The 14,354-nt window shown below is 40.9% G+C and overlaps 1 protein-coding gene across 1 annotated transcript in view; it reads left to right on the top strand.

The window, feature by feature from the left end:
* PITPNC1 (phosphatidylinositol transfer protein cytoplasmic 1) overlaps positions 1-14,204 on the top strand; it is a 76,830-nt gene extending 62,626 nt beyond the window's left edge. Inside the window, 4 exon segments of the mRNA XM_023938815.2 lie at positions 3,088-3,243; positions 3,952-4,015; positions 10,024-10,275; positions 10,278-14,204. Of these exon segments, the coding sequence (XP_023794583.2) occupies positions 3,088-3,243; positions 3,952-4,015; positions 10,024-10,275; positions 10,278-10,336 (531 nt within the window). The 3' untranslated portion in view covers positions 10,337-14,204.
* The last annotated feature ends 150 nt before the right edge of the window (positions 14,205-14,354 follow it).

Below are 14,354 nucleotides of genomic sequence, written 5' to 3'. Positions count from 1 at the left end.
ATTCTTTGGATGATGCCTTCTCTAGGAAGAAAGGCATGGGTGTCTAAAAGCAAAAATAAGGAACACACAAAATTAATTATCTAAATAGTAAAATGAAAGTGGGGATAGAGCAAAGTTCAGCTTGCCCAGTTTCTGGTCACAGGAAGAAAAGCTTCAAGTATGTGTGCCTCAAGTGCTGCTGAGAGAAGCAGTGCTGGGTACCAGTATCATTTCCACTTGCTTTTAATGGAAAATTATCAGCCCTGCTTCAGAATTCCAGGTTGTGAGTCTTACTGTGGCAACTTGAACCCATGAGTTAGGCACATAAAATCATTCTTGTCCAAGTTCTCATTAATTATAGTAGGCTTTGGATCAGGCATTGAAGAGCAAAAGATGAGTAGTCCTGGTCCCACCAAAGTCCCTCTGGCATGGCTATGGTCCATAGCAGAGGCCTGGGAAAGGTGTAAAAATACAGTGGTGAATGTAGAGATTCTTCCCCTAAAGGCATCCTTGTATGATCCATAGCACAAACAATTGCTGAGACAGAATTTGTGTATTTCTAAAACAGTCATGATGTAGTTAAACATGTAATTTTTTAGCAGCTGGGTTAAAGCCCAGGGATATTAGTTTTCCTTACAACAGTTCACCTCTGTCAAACATTTGTGCCCTTTGAGTTGCTGGCTCAGACATCGAATTCTCAAGTTGACTTTGCCCAATGTCACAGTGTGCCTTACATCCCCCTACTTGGCTCTCATGCCAGCTCTTTGAGTCTCAGCTCTCTTTGAGCTTCCTGAGCAAGCACTCAGGAAAGTCTTTAACACCTTGATCTTTCATACAGCAGGCTGGAAATCTGTTCCTCTGAGGTCTGGCTTCCATTCATCAGTCTGTAGTTTTATAGTATCAGTATGTTAATGTTTCCAGAGAGGCAGGAATTTCCCTAAGAGCTGTTTGATGTGAGTTGCCCGAGCCACCCATCCTCAGCTGGCTCTTCCCCTTGAGCTCTCCAGCCAATTTGTGATTAATCCTTATGTCCTTCAAGAAAAAGGGACAGGATTAGGGATGCACAGGTGCCATTTCTGGCTGCTGTTAAGGTAATTTGCACCTGGGAGTTGTCATGGATCAGATGCATTGCAGTTGGTGGGTGATTTGCCAAGTTCAGAGTGATTCCCACTCTGTGTCCCCTTGTCTGCTGGGTTAAACTCACCAAACCAAACCAGACTCAACTCATAAAACTGAGCCAAGCAGTGATGCAGGGCAGTTTTTCATTATTTCATTTTTGGTTAGAATTTCTTGATACTTGATACTGACTCAAATTGATTACATTAAATCTCTTTGGACTGCACTGAACTTATTCCATTATAGATCTGGTTATCTCTGAAAGATTGTAAAGTACAACACTCAGAATTATTAAAGTGTGTATCTGAAATGGTGAATCAAGGCAATGGCTCCATCACACCAGCACTGTGTGTTTGTGTAAGAAATAGCAGACCCTGCCTTACAGGAAACGATTTTCCTTTTTAGAGATTCTTATTTCACACTAGAATATTTTGCAGGCATATTTGAAATCATATTTTCTGCAATGATTTCTTTTTTTAAGGAACATCCAACTAGAATGTTACATCTTTCTGAATACTATGTATTCTTCCCTTTTTTCTTTTTATTGGTATTATCATTATATTGATTGCTTCAGGCAATGATCAATTATTAAACAACTCTTTCAACCAGAAAATGTGTAGATCCATCTGTGCTTGAGCTTTGTTGGGTGAGAAGATTGGCAGCAGCCTGTGACCATGAGCTGTGCTGTACAGGGGGGTGTTGCTCTGATAAATGGTGATGCTGAACTGTTTTTATGGTGATTTAACATTGAAACCTTATTATACTGCGAGCTCAAAGTCTCCCCTTTGCAAAGCCTGTGTCAGCAATAAAAGCAGTGACTTTCACAGGGAGGAAAGACTATCACCTCATTAGAACTTTGCAGAGAAGCTTTAATGACAGAGCTTCAGTTTAGGATAAAGCCAGAAGTCAAGACATAACTAAACAGTAGGAAAAATGCATGCTGGTGATACATAAGCTCACACTGAATGAAGCAAAATGAAGATCAGACTAGTTATCATTTTTTGTGTTTTTTTCTCCTGATTGTCATCCATTTAATGCATAATTTAAGTACATGTTTAACTGCTTTTTTAACAAAGGATCTTCCCAGACCTCAGCACTGGAGAAAGAACACAGCTGAGCACTGCTGGTTACTCTTCAGGACGGATTTTAGAGGCTTCACTATGAATTTTCTGAAATGACATAATTTTTAAGTTCTGACAATCAGTGCTTAACCATAAATTATTTCTATTTACAAGATATAATTAGCAGGATTGGACATAAAGGGAAATAGAATTTTACCAATATGGAAAATAGCACTTTCATAGATAAAACTGTGTCTTGTACAGATGAAAGTAAATTTTACAAAAATTAACTAATACCTTTAATGGTTTTATGAAATTATATTGTAATTTCAATGTTGTAGTTCCTTTGATTTCCCAGTTCCTGAAAGAGAAGCAGAATTGGGATTACTCAGTGTTTGCTCATAACTCAGTTATAACCAGAGATGGATAAACTGCAGGAGTTTCCTACTTAGCTTAGGATGGACAAGTTCACTTAAAACTGAAAATGGCATTGTCAGGGTCGGTGTTGAAGTGTCAGAGCTCCAACTGGACACGATTTCAGGAGACAGGCACGGGTGGAAAGTACAAGCAGTTCACACCAAGGGGCAGTGGAAAAACAGGCTCTGAAGAAGCCACTTTTTTTTTTTTCCCAAAGGCCATAAATAACCCTTGGAATGCACTGCGCTGTAATGACTTGCAATAACAGATCTTCTTAAAGCAGAAAATGTCCTGGATGATATGACTGTCAATGCATCTCCAAGAATATGCTGCCATTGATTCACTGCCAGGCTTGGATTTTAGGATATCCTAGTTTATTTTTAAAGTAAATTTCTATTACTTTTTCATAATGTTTATTAGCATGTTTTGTGTCTTACCAAAACTTTTCCTTCAGCAAACTGACAAACACAACTTCCCCTCCTGAATTTTCCTGTATGTTTTCTTTGTTTTGCAGGATCCCAAATACTTCAAGTCACAGAAAACTGGGAGAGGCCAATTGAAAGAAGGCTGGAGAGAGACCCATCAGCCAATTATGTGTTCCTACAAACTTGTGACTGTGAAATTTGAAGTCTGGGGACTTCAAACCAGAGTAGAGCAATTTGTACACAAGGTCAGTGAAACAGGAGCTGTTTCTTATCCTTCACATAAGCAGAACTCAAGCACTCCCAGGAATGTGGCTACGGCTGTGGAGAAGCCTGGGAGCTCGGCCCAGTCTGCTCAGACCTCTCACAAGGTCTGAAGGAGCTGGAGCAGAGCCCAGGGCTTCACTCTGGGTACAGACGTGACACAGCCTGGAGCTGCTCAGGCCTAAGGTTGAGAAAAACTATCAACAACATTATCAGTGCTGTGACCAATATATGAGCTGAAGTATTTCTGAGTATACAGGGGTCCCATACACATAGCAAGTGAGGTGAAGAATTCTTTAGGAAGAGATAGTGGGAAAGTTTTCCAGTCAATCTATGAAAAAATCAGTTGATAAATAGCATAACTACAATGTGATACAATTTTTCATAGTATTGACCTTTGAAAAACAGGAGGGAGAATAAGAGATCCAGAATGTCTAACTGGCCAAAGATTAGTGGAATCTGTATTTCCAGATATGTCACATTCCCAAATGGATTCCCGTGCTAGTCAAAGCCATGATTCAGAGTTGGCAACAGACACACTTGCAGTGGGAAGCTGGACTAGAAGCCTTTACAGCCAGCAGGGCTCTTTAGACACAAAACTGTCAGAGGGTTTTTCACTTTGAATCCTGTTGAAAGACACAGATGAGATGTTTTGTTGCTGCTGAGGCCTTTAACCCTTTCCTTGTTTGCAGGTGGTCAGAGACATCCTCCTTATCGGTCACCGGCAGGCGTTTGCCTGGGTGGATGAGTGGTATGGTGAGTGTCCTCCAGAGACAGCCCCTTTCAAAGGGCTGCTGCAAACCCTGAGACAATTGACAGCAGGTTTCCATTTGATTTCATGGATCATCAGGTCCTAGTCTGAGTTGTTAAGGGAGGAGATGGAACCATGTTAAACATCATCTCCTCCCACCCACTTCCCTGGGCAGGCACAGCTTGGTTGCCCCAAGCCCCATCCAGCCTGGCCTTGGACACTTCCAGGGATGCTGGATTTAGGCAGCAGGCAGAACCCAGGGATGCCTTTCCATCCCAGCATGAAGTGGACCTGCACCAGTGCAGGAGTCATCTGTATGAAGAACCTCATGCAGGTTTAAAGAAAGCTTTTTCTTAAGGCTGCCTTAACTTGCAGCCATTTCCATACTGCAGACTTCCTAAGGCCTCTGATTCAACACATTGCCAGCTTTTAAGGAAAGTTTAAACTATTGATATGGATTGTTATGATTCCAAAAAGTGTTGGGAATGCATGAGCGAGCTGTGGGAATAGGGGCACTTCCAGCAGGACAAAGCAATCTGAATGGCAAACCAGCCAATCCCATTGTCTAGAAACAGCTCACTGGGTTTGTACCTTTTACATGCATTTTCTGTAGGACAGAATAATCACAGCTGTTCTTGAAACAGGCTCTGAGACAGGCCTGTAACGTATCATGGGAATCTGGCAATGGATTTAGAATGCTCATTAAGGCCCTCCTCAAGCTTCAGGAAACACCAATTTGGGCATTTGGTGGGTGAGGAACACCTCTGTCGTCAGAGCTCAGAGCCATTGTGCATTGCTCAGGAACAGTCACTGCTGCAGACACATCTCAGAGGTGTCACAGCCCTGCACTGGAATTTAACCACGGGCTCATTGTTTGGAAATGGAGAAAAAATTGCTTTTGAAATCACAGTATTCTTATAAATTTAATACTGCATGAAAATCTTGTGCTGTAATGGTCATAAAAATACTGAAACTGCTAAAAATACCTTTTTCTATTTGAATAGCTGTAAACTAGTAAGAGAATTTTATATCCAGTGAGAGAATTCTTCAGAGCTATTTTATTTTTTTTTTATTTTAGATTTGTTTCTTATTTTACCTGAAATAGTGCAATCCATTCTTTTTCCTGTACCAAGTCAGGGAAACTGGTAACTTTAAATAAAACAGCCTGACTTCATGTAAAAATTGAGCCCATAAATTTGCTCCTAGTCTACCCAAAATATCCATGGAGTGAGAGATGGAGAATGTTACTGAGGAGCAAAGTGTCAGCTGCACTTTAGCAGAGTTACTGATAATGAAACAAATGAATTGCCATGAAGTTAAACATACAAAATAGGTTTAGCTCAAAAATGCTTCACTGTAGATTTTCCCCTCCTAAGTCTGAAATCTCCCTATCAAAAATACTCTTTCCACAAATGAAATATTGTGATACACAATTGTCTTGTGGATTTTTATTGTCAGTGAACCTTTTTACTAATTAATATAATGAATTTTTAAGAGTTTAATTATCAGCCTAAGTACAAAATCTAAAAAAACTGGGCTTAATAAGATAGATAAAATAATCTAGCTTCAAAATTATAATTTTTAAATGTCTATTAACCTCTTTTAAAATGGAAGTTTGAGGAAGACCTGGAGATGATGATAGCTAAACTGAACCAAATAATCAGTGTGATAAACAATGTGTTACGTTAATATCTGGTTGCTGTTGCTGACCCTGTAAGTATGAATATGTTTTGTCATTTAATTTACTAAACTGTATTTAGCCTTATTATTAAGAAATTCTATTTTCTCAGTGTTACTTACTAATAAAGAGCATGTTCTCTGCTTGGCAAAGTGCATCCCAGCATGCTACTGACACAGCTTCTGAGCTTGTTTCTCATTCCAGATAACAGTAAAAGACTGAAAGAGTACGAGTTAGGGGTATTCCATGTTTCCTTTTAATCAAAATTTTAGACTGCATTTCCTTTTACTGATGAATTATGACATTGTGCTGCCACTACAACAGCTGAAGCTGTATCTTGCCTTAAAAGCTGCCTCATAAAATGTAGCAGGAGCCTCCCAGCACAGAACAAGGAGTGGGGTGATACAAGAATTCCCAAATTCCAGTGGCACGTTGTAAACTTGAGGAAAATGGCAGCCTCAAGAGCAGATCACAGTGCATGGCCAAAGGGGCACCCATTTGCAAGCAGACTGTGCTAATAAAATACTCTTCAGTGTGTTGAGTACAAAGTTGATGGCTGTTTTTACAAGGCTCTGAAGTTACCAAAGTAAAGAACAGACCAAACTCTGACTGCTCCTGTTCTGACTCCTCACTCCCCAGTGGATTTATGGAAAGCATGGGAATACTCAGGAGAGTCACAGGTCACTTTTTTGGATACTTTATGTTTTTGCTGGAGTTGTGGTTGATGACAAATCCTGTTAAAGGTGTTAACCATTGCCTGGTGTTCCACAGCACCTGACAGGCTGTGCTGGGTGGACACGCCCAGCCAGGCTGGGCAGTGCTCAGTGATCCTGCTGGGGGGATCAGCCTCATTTGTGGGATATTTCTAATTTTCATCATTCATTCAATTGCTCGAGGCTACACAACCATTAACATAGTCACTATTAATTCACTAACCAGTTTAATTGTTAGTTTCTGGAATCTAAACTGGTGTGGGCTCTAACACTAAGGGTTTTGCTGGTTATGAGATGTACAATGCAAAGTTAACAAAAACTCTTTTTGCAAGTGCTGGAAAGGTAAGTAAATATTTATAATATTTCTGTATCTATCCTTTATTCCAAAGGATCTTCTAAAATCTCTTTAGAAGATCTTGGCCTTTGCCAAGGCCTGCACTTCAGTACTTCCTGCCTACCTTACATTACACAGATACTCCTAAACAATTTCCACTCCTTCCTGTTCTCTGACTCCCTTTGACTTAACCTCGCACCTTCCTTGGCTGACACAACTACCTTTATGAGGCAATTTTCATAAAGCTAGTTGCTCCTTGCTTTTTAAAAAATCCTTAGTTGGCTTATGCTGAAAGACTTCGTGTTCCTAGAACCTTCTCCTTAGGGGGAAAAAAAAAAAGTTTGCACTGAATCAATGGAAAATGCCAACAATTTTGGACTTTTTACAGATATGACTATGGATGATGTTCGAGAATACGAGAAAAATATGCATGAAAAAACCAACATTAAAGTTTGCAACCAACATTCATCTACTGTGGATGAAATAGAGAGCCATGCCAAAGCAAGAGTATGTCAATTTTTAAAACATATTGCTCATCCTCAGCCAATACACCTGCACAGACCAGAAAAGAGGAACCAATTGTCGATCAGTCCGTGGAATTTTGGGGAGATTTTGCTTCCATGAGAACAGAATCTTTCTCCATGAAGTGCAATCCTGCCTTTGGTTTGCACTGTAACCCTGCCAGTTATGTAAGGGAGGGTGGGGTTGGGTTCATATACAGCTCCCTGGCTTCCAGGAAAACACAACACTCAAATTTCAGTTGGATGCATAAAGAGGAAGTTAAAGAAGATTTTTACTTTCTATTCTTTGAATAGTTAAAAAATGTAGGAGTTCACAGTGGTCCAGTCAAAAAGCCAAGAACATGGGGAGTGGAAAACTTCCATGGGACTCACAAAATTCTTTGTTTCACCAGGAAAAAAATCTAATGAGTTATTCAATCTTTTCAAGGTAACTTTAATGTCACCATCATTGATTAGCTACCAACAAGGTGGGAAGTATTTTCAGAAACATGTTACAGTGGTTTGTGGAGAAGGGCAGATTTCTCTGTAGGTTCTCTGACTCAAATTCTGGAGATTTCATAAAGTACTTCATCACCTAATTTGGGCCCCACAAGTAGAGGCCTAAAATTAGAGATTGATACTCTCTGCATATAGAGAAGATGCAGTGGCCTTTGCTCCTGAAATGTCATTATTCCTTTATTTCTGCTAATGGTGCTGTGGAACTCAGTGCTGGCTTTAGTCATGCTGTCATTGTGGGGCAAGGCTTGAAGTGTTTCAAGTCTTTCCTTGGCTTTTGCTCAGTGCCAGCCATCCCCAGCCTGAGGAGATCTTGTCTGTGTAGTCCCTGGGAAGGAAATTCTTGTGGTTGTGACACAGCAGCTTCACTGACATCAAGGTTACTCCTTAGTAAAGAATGAGTTTGGATTTTGGCTCTACACTTCAGGACTTGGTTCTGAATGAAGTCTGCCACCTGTAGTCTCCATGTGGAAAAATTGTCATTGAGGTCAGAACAGAAGTTGTTATTAATGAAAAGGAAAAAGTGAATCTGAGTCTTTCTAGCTTAGTTTAAGGACTCTTTCCTTGAGTGTACAATGTAAATATCACATATCACAGCAGAAGGAAGTTAAAGCAAATATAAGCTAAAAAGTAAAAGTCAATTGAAGTGTTTAATGTCTGAATTGAAAATGAAGAGTCTTGGAGGCTCCACTCAGCAAGACTTCACTTCAAAGACAGTGCACCAAGAAACCTTCCTGTTCCCTTCATTTGTCCAAGACAGCTTTTTATGTCATACAGAATTCCTCAATCAAAATCCTTGTGGTTTCAGGGGGATTTGGGACACTTCAAGTGGAGAAATGCTCACCCACTGTCCCAGGGTGTGAAACAAAGTGTAAATCAGCAAAACAGGTTCAAACCTTTCTCCAACACGAGTAGGTATAGTTCCCCTGGGACCATCTGTTTATTGCCAGCACTTCTGTCAGATCTGAAGTGAGTCCTTCTCACTCCTAATGAGCGCCAGTGTGGGCTGGAAAGGTCCCTGGAATGTGGTGCAGGAGGAGCCGGCACCATGCACGCTTTTGATTTAATGTGATGTTGGAACACAACAAAAAGCTGCTTTGACAGCCAAGGTTGCACATGTGTGCAGCTGGGATGGGCTAAAAAGCATCAGTGCCCTGAAGGACAGGGATTTTTTCAAATGTTTGGTAATTCCCACTGCCAGTCCTGCGCCTCAGACACTCGAATATGTGAGACTTAATTGAATAAAAAACTGCCGGTTTTATATTTCTAGGTTTTTGAGCTTTTGTGGCTCAAAGAATCTATAAATGGTCTAATGAAATACTTCAAATTTATGAATTTAACTTGACATTCAGCAAAAATCTTAACATTGCCTTCAGTTGGCTCGGTGGGCGTCTTGCAGGCGCTGCAGGCATGGAGCAGCAGGTTCCAGAAGAGCCTCGCTGATTTTCTGCTCACCTCCCCAGTTTGTGGCAGATGTCATCCCTCGGATTGCAGGGGAGCTTTTGCAGGGCTGGCACCGCGCTGCCCTCTCGTGGGACACCTCTGGCACCTCAGGACACAGCGGCTGGCCATGCCCGAGGGCTCCCATCTCCCCTTTGGCAGCGAGCTGAGAGCCCTGGATTTGCCACTTGTCCACCGGGGTTTCAGTGCAGGTTCCGGATGGAAAGTTGGGAATGCTGTGGCTCTGTCAAGTGACAGGGAATCCTTTAGGCATTATCAGTGGAAAAGCAAAACAAGCTCGGTCCTGTGCATGAAGCCGCAGGTACAAGTCAATGGAAGGAGAGAGAATTTTCCATCCCTTGGTAATTACAGCAGGTGAACAAACCGTGACAGCCCTTTGCCCACTTGGGCTCGTAATCTAAATGAAAAATTTAAAACCCCTTTCAGTTGTATTTTGTTTGGAGTTCTGAAAAATGCTGAAAATGCTGCCTGCTGACTGTATCTAAATGTACTCTTCAGTTGCCTGTGGAATAGCTGGATTTTCCCAGCAATTACTGAGGCAGCAATCTTTATTCAGTCAGACCCAGGTAGAGGAACCATTAGTACGTGATTAATGTACTTAAAACTTTGTTTCTTTTACATTGTGCTCATTGTGCTCCAGTCAGTGCCTTACAATGGGGAGGCATTCATGTGGAGAATCACTTAATGAGATGCATGATAAGCAATCATTCCCTGATTTAGGATTTGGATGGAAGTAGTTTAACTGAGTTAATGAAATGCTTATTTGAAATTATTCTAACATGCCTTTGTCTTTCGTTCCTTCTTATTGAAGACATGACAATGGATGAAGTCCGAGAGTTTGAACGAGCCACTCAGGAAGCTACCAACAAGAAGATTGGGATTTTCCCACCGGCAATATCTATCTCTAACATTTCCATGCCTTCCTCAACCCGCAGTGCTCCATCTAGTGCTCCATCAACTCCTCTCTCCACAGATGCTCCTGATTTCCTAACAGTTCCCAAAGATCGGCCTCGGAAAAAGTCTGCTCCAGAAACTCTCACTCTTCCAGATCCATCCAAAAAAACCTTTTAAATTAACCCTGCATGTTTCCTCCTGATAAGCCATGTCTGCCACAGCAAGAGTGACATAATTGCTACAAAGGTCGTGGTGGTTTGTTGGTTGGTTTTTTTGTTTGTTTCAAATAATCTTTCCAATGTGGAAAGACAATTCCTTTCCTCAGACCTGATCCTTAAAACCTTCTGAAAAAGTGCATGCAAGAGAAAGTAGTTTATATATTCCTAAAGTAGTGTTTCAAGCCATATGGTGCATCTTACTGACATCAATGGAACAGTCTGAGGGGATGCTATAAACGAAAACCAATCTTTCTGTAGCAGTATTCTGCCTGCAAACCCTCATCTAGGTCACAGCATTTATAATTAGGAGTAGATATTAAGTAAATCTGCCAAGGACTTCTGAGGCAAATTAGTGCCAACTAGAATGCAGGGTTAACAGAAAAAAAAACCTCCCATTTTCTTCTTTTATAACCAATTTTAAAATCTTTCCCACTCTCAGGCTTCTCCTGTGTGTTCATTAACCTGTAACTCATTGTACTTGAACACCAACAGATCCACATTTCACTTAATATGACTCAGGATTTGGGGCCTAAAACACAAAACACAAATATTTTCAAACCTAAAATATCACTGTATCAAAGCCCCATTTGTAATTAATTATACTGACTTTGAGGCCATTGAACTATTTCTACCTTGCACAGAATTTGTAAAAGGAACCACCTATTTCTTGTAGATAATGTATTTTACTAGCTCTCCCCTGTCCTTTTGTGAGCTCAGAGTGTTGGTGTTCATCAGTGGTGTTCTGTGACATTGAGAAAAGCAGCTGAATTGTGCCAGTTAAGAAACAAAAGCAATGAATTCTATCTTTTCCTCGCAGGAAGAAGAGTGGTAGTTAGGCTGGGAGACCTTGAATGTAAAGGGAAGAAAACAGGAGACTCCTTTTTCTTCCCTGCCTTGAATCTTTGGTAAACAGAACAATCAGACAGAGCTGGGTCCAGGCACTGCCTCGTTTGGGGAAGGGGGACAAAATCAATCACTTCAAAAAGCAGAGAAATTGTGGGTGATGTTAAGGAGCCAGAAGTGTTCTTCCTGGTCTGTGTGTGAAATCACTCTTCAATCTCAGGAATTCAATTGTAGACAAGGATGTTTCCCAGAGGGAAGTGTAGACAGTGGAAGAAGGAGAAAAATAAATTGCAGGAGTGGTCTCTTCCTTCCTTCCTTCCTCTTCAAAGCATGAACTGGGTGAGACCCTTTCCCTGCTGCCCCTGCTTTGGGGCACTTTGCTCTTTTCCACACAAGCTGCTGTTCCGTGGCTGCTGCAGTTCCTTTCTCCTGGTGACATCAATGAGCCACTGCTAAGTCCCAGGGAATGACAGCTCCTACCTGAATCATGTTCCCAGTGGAGGGATACTCTGTGCCACCACTGATGGTTCATGGATTGAGAAATAAAGAGACTTTTGCAGAGCTGAGCTGTCACTGAATACTGAACACTCAGTTTGGGGGTGCCCAAGCCTGGGCACAGTGGCTGAAATGCACTGAGCTCCTCGCTGGCTGCAGCTGCAGCACAAGTTTTGTGGAATGTGTGGTATTTAGGGGGATGTTTTGGGAGCAGAAGTAATGCCACTGCCAACCTGCACTGAAACAAGTGTTCATCTGTCTGACAGTGAAAATCCTGCAGCCAGCAAAATCCAGGAGCTCTCTGTGAGTTTGCTGTGGTCTGACTTCCTGCATTCTCCCATGTCCCATCCATGCTTGGCTTTACTTTTCATCCCAGAGCTGGTAATTCCAAGTCACTGGTGACCTGACAGTGATGCTGTTTTGTTTAAAAAGAAGTCACAGTAATACTGAAAACGAAACTTCCCTACATTGGTTTATGATTTCAGCTTAACAAGGGTGCACATTATGGAATCATAGGATCACGTGTAATGTTTTTATTGTCATTATTGATTTAGTATCAAGATTGGAACATTGGCAGCAAAGGGAAAGCATTGTTTGGTTGTTTTCTCATTGCCTGACTTTGGCCTATACCAAAATAGTTCAGATTTGCTCCACCTGAAAGTCTGTTTCAGTGGATTTTTAATTTGTGTAAGACAAATCTGCTCAGCTCTATTCAGTGTCCTGGTGCTCACATGTGACTGTTTCTATTCACATTTTGGAATCTGGGTTTGACACAGATTATTAGACCACAGCAGTCCCACCTTTACTGGTGTTTAACTGATTGATTTCCAGCACATTGATCATGATATGAAGTCGGTTTGGGGATAAGTCATTTGTGAAAATCATTAGCCTAGCTGAACAGGACAGGTTTGAATATCTGTGTGGCAGAGATGTAAGAGAGAGACAGGATCCCCCTGCTGTGCTCAGTTTCAGTGTCCCCACACTGGACTCACCCCTGGCAGGGTCAGGAGCAGCCTCTGCCTCGCGCTGCTGCCCCATCAGGGCCAGTTCAAGGATCTGTAATGTGTCCCTGCTTTGGGTAAGAATACCCCAGGTTTTCACTGATTGTGGAAGTACCCAGGGCTGAGTTCTGCCTTGCTTTACCCAGCAGCCATCACCCATCTGGTCAATATGATCTTTAAATGCCTTTTTCTGTTTGGTTGGCTGCTATTTAGGGTAAGATAGCTTTTCTTTTAGAATATTCCCAGCAGGCACACGAAATGAAATGAGAAGGAAGGTCTGAGTATTTCAGTGTAGCACCTTGAAGAGAAAGGGTTGTTTTCAGTACTGATTTTTCCCTTTCTGTTGTAGTTTCAGACACATTTATTAGGATTAAAATAGAGAGTTTTGCAGGTGTTCCTCACTTTATTTGAAAAAATAAACGCTGTGATTATGTACTGAGTACAGCCTCAGAGCATGGTGAACACAGCCCTGCCACAGTGACAAGAATTCCATGATGCAGCTCTGCCAGGACTTGTCAAAGAATTTTTTATTAAGGAGAATACAGTTCAGAGCAAAAACCGTGATGAGTTTGTTCAGGTTTCTATAAAAACCTCCAGGCTTTGCTTGTACTTTTGTGTATTTTGGATAGAACAATCATTACAAAACAACTGACAATTCAGTGCAGCTTCAGAAGGGTCAATCTCCTAAAAAATCAAAAAGGGAGAGATCCACAAAAGCTGTGAGGAGCAGCACATTCCTGAAACACGTACCTAATGGGATTTCTTATGAATGTAATGGTTAATTTTGTAAAGGACTGGATAAATCCTATGGAAAGAAACTATTTGACTTTGTTCTTTGGCATTTTGATTATTCTGGAAGGTGATTTTGTGACATCTAGTAGCCAATTTGCATTAATTGCTGCTGTAGAGACTTTGAAACTGAAATATTTGTTCCTTGAATTTCAGTTTGTAACAAGACCGCTATACTTTGCTAAAACTGCTTTGAAGCTTGCTGCACTATAACTTCTAAACAATGTGTTATCCTTTGAAATAAGCCAAATGTATATGCTTTTTATGAATTAGTGAGTGCAGTAAGAGAGAATTCAAGCTCTTGTCAATAGGAGATTTTCTGTTGCCATTGTTTGGACTTGGTTTTCTATGTGTAAGTTAAAATTGCTAAATAAGTCTAACAATGTTTTGCTTTAAATGAACAGCATGGTCATTGAATTATGATCTCCTGTAGTTTTGTGGTGTCACTAAAACAGGTTTTATTGGTTTATTTCATTTCTGTGATAATTCCACATGATTCTGTTATGTCCAGTAATTAATTTCTTTTATTTAGAGCACTGATGGCAACATCAGGCAATGCATCACCACCATCAGAGAAGGACCAAGTCTTGATTTGCTCTGCACATTCGATAGTGCAAGGCTCAGCAGGAGAATTTGACTGTAATTTTTCTCATATCACTTAGTTTCTGGTTTTTTCCAAGTTATTTATTATTTTTAATATTGTATTTTTCGTTGCATTTTGTTGTAAATAAACTACCAACAACTATTCTTTACAACGGCGCCTGTTTTCTCTTACTGCATCTCTTGTAGGCCGGAACCTCCTCATTAACATGTACCATTGACATTTCTAGCCCAGCTCTTCAAGTCATTTCCTCAAAGTTAAATAGCACAAAGAATTAGCTTTGTGAGGAAAATTTAAAGCA

The sequence above is a fragment of the Cyanistes caeruleus genome, chromosome 19 (assembly GCF_971803275.1).
Source record: "Cyanistes caeruleus chromosome 19, bCyaCae1.hap1.1, whole genome shotgun sequence".
Classification (NCBI taxonomy): domain Eukaryota; kingdom Metazoa; phylum Chordata; class Aves; order Passeriformes; family Paridae; genus Cyanistes; species Cyanistes caeruleus.
The sequence above is the reverse complement of the archived record's forward strand: the minus strand, read 5'-3'. Positions and strand labels throughout refer to the sequence as shown.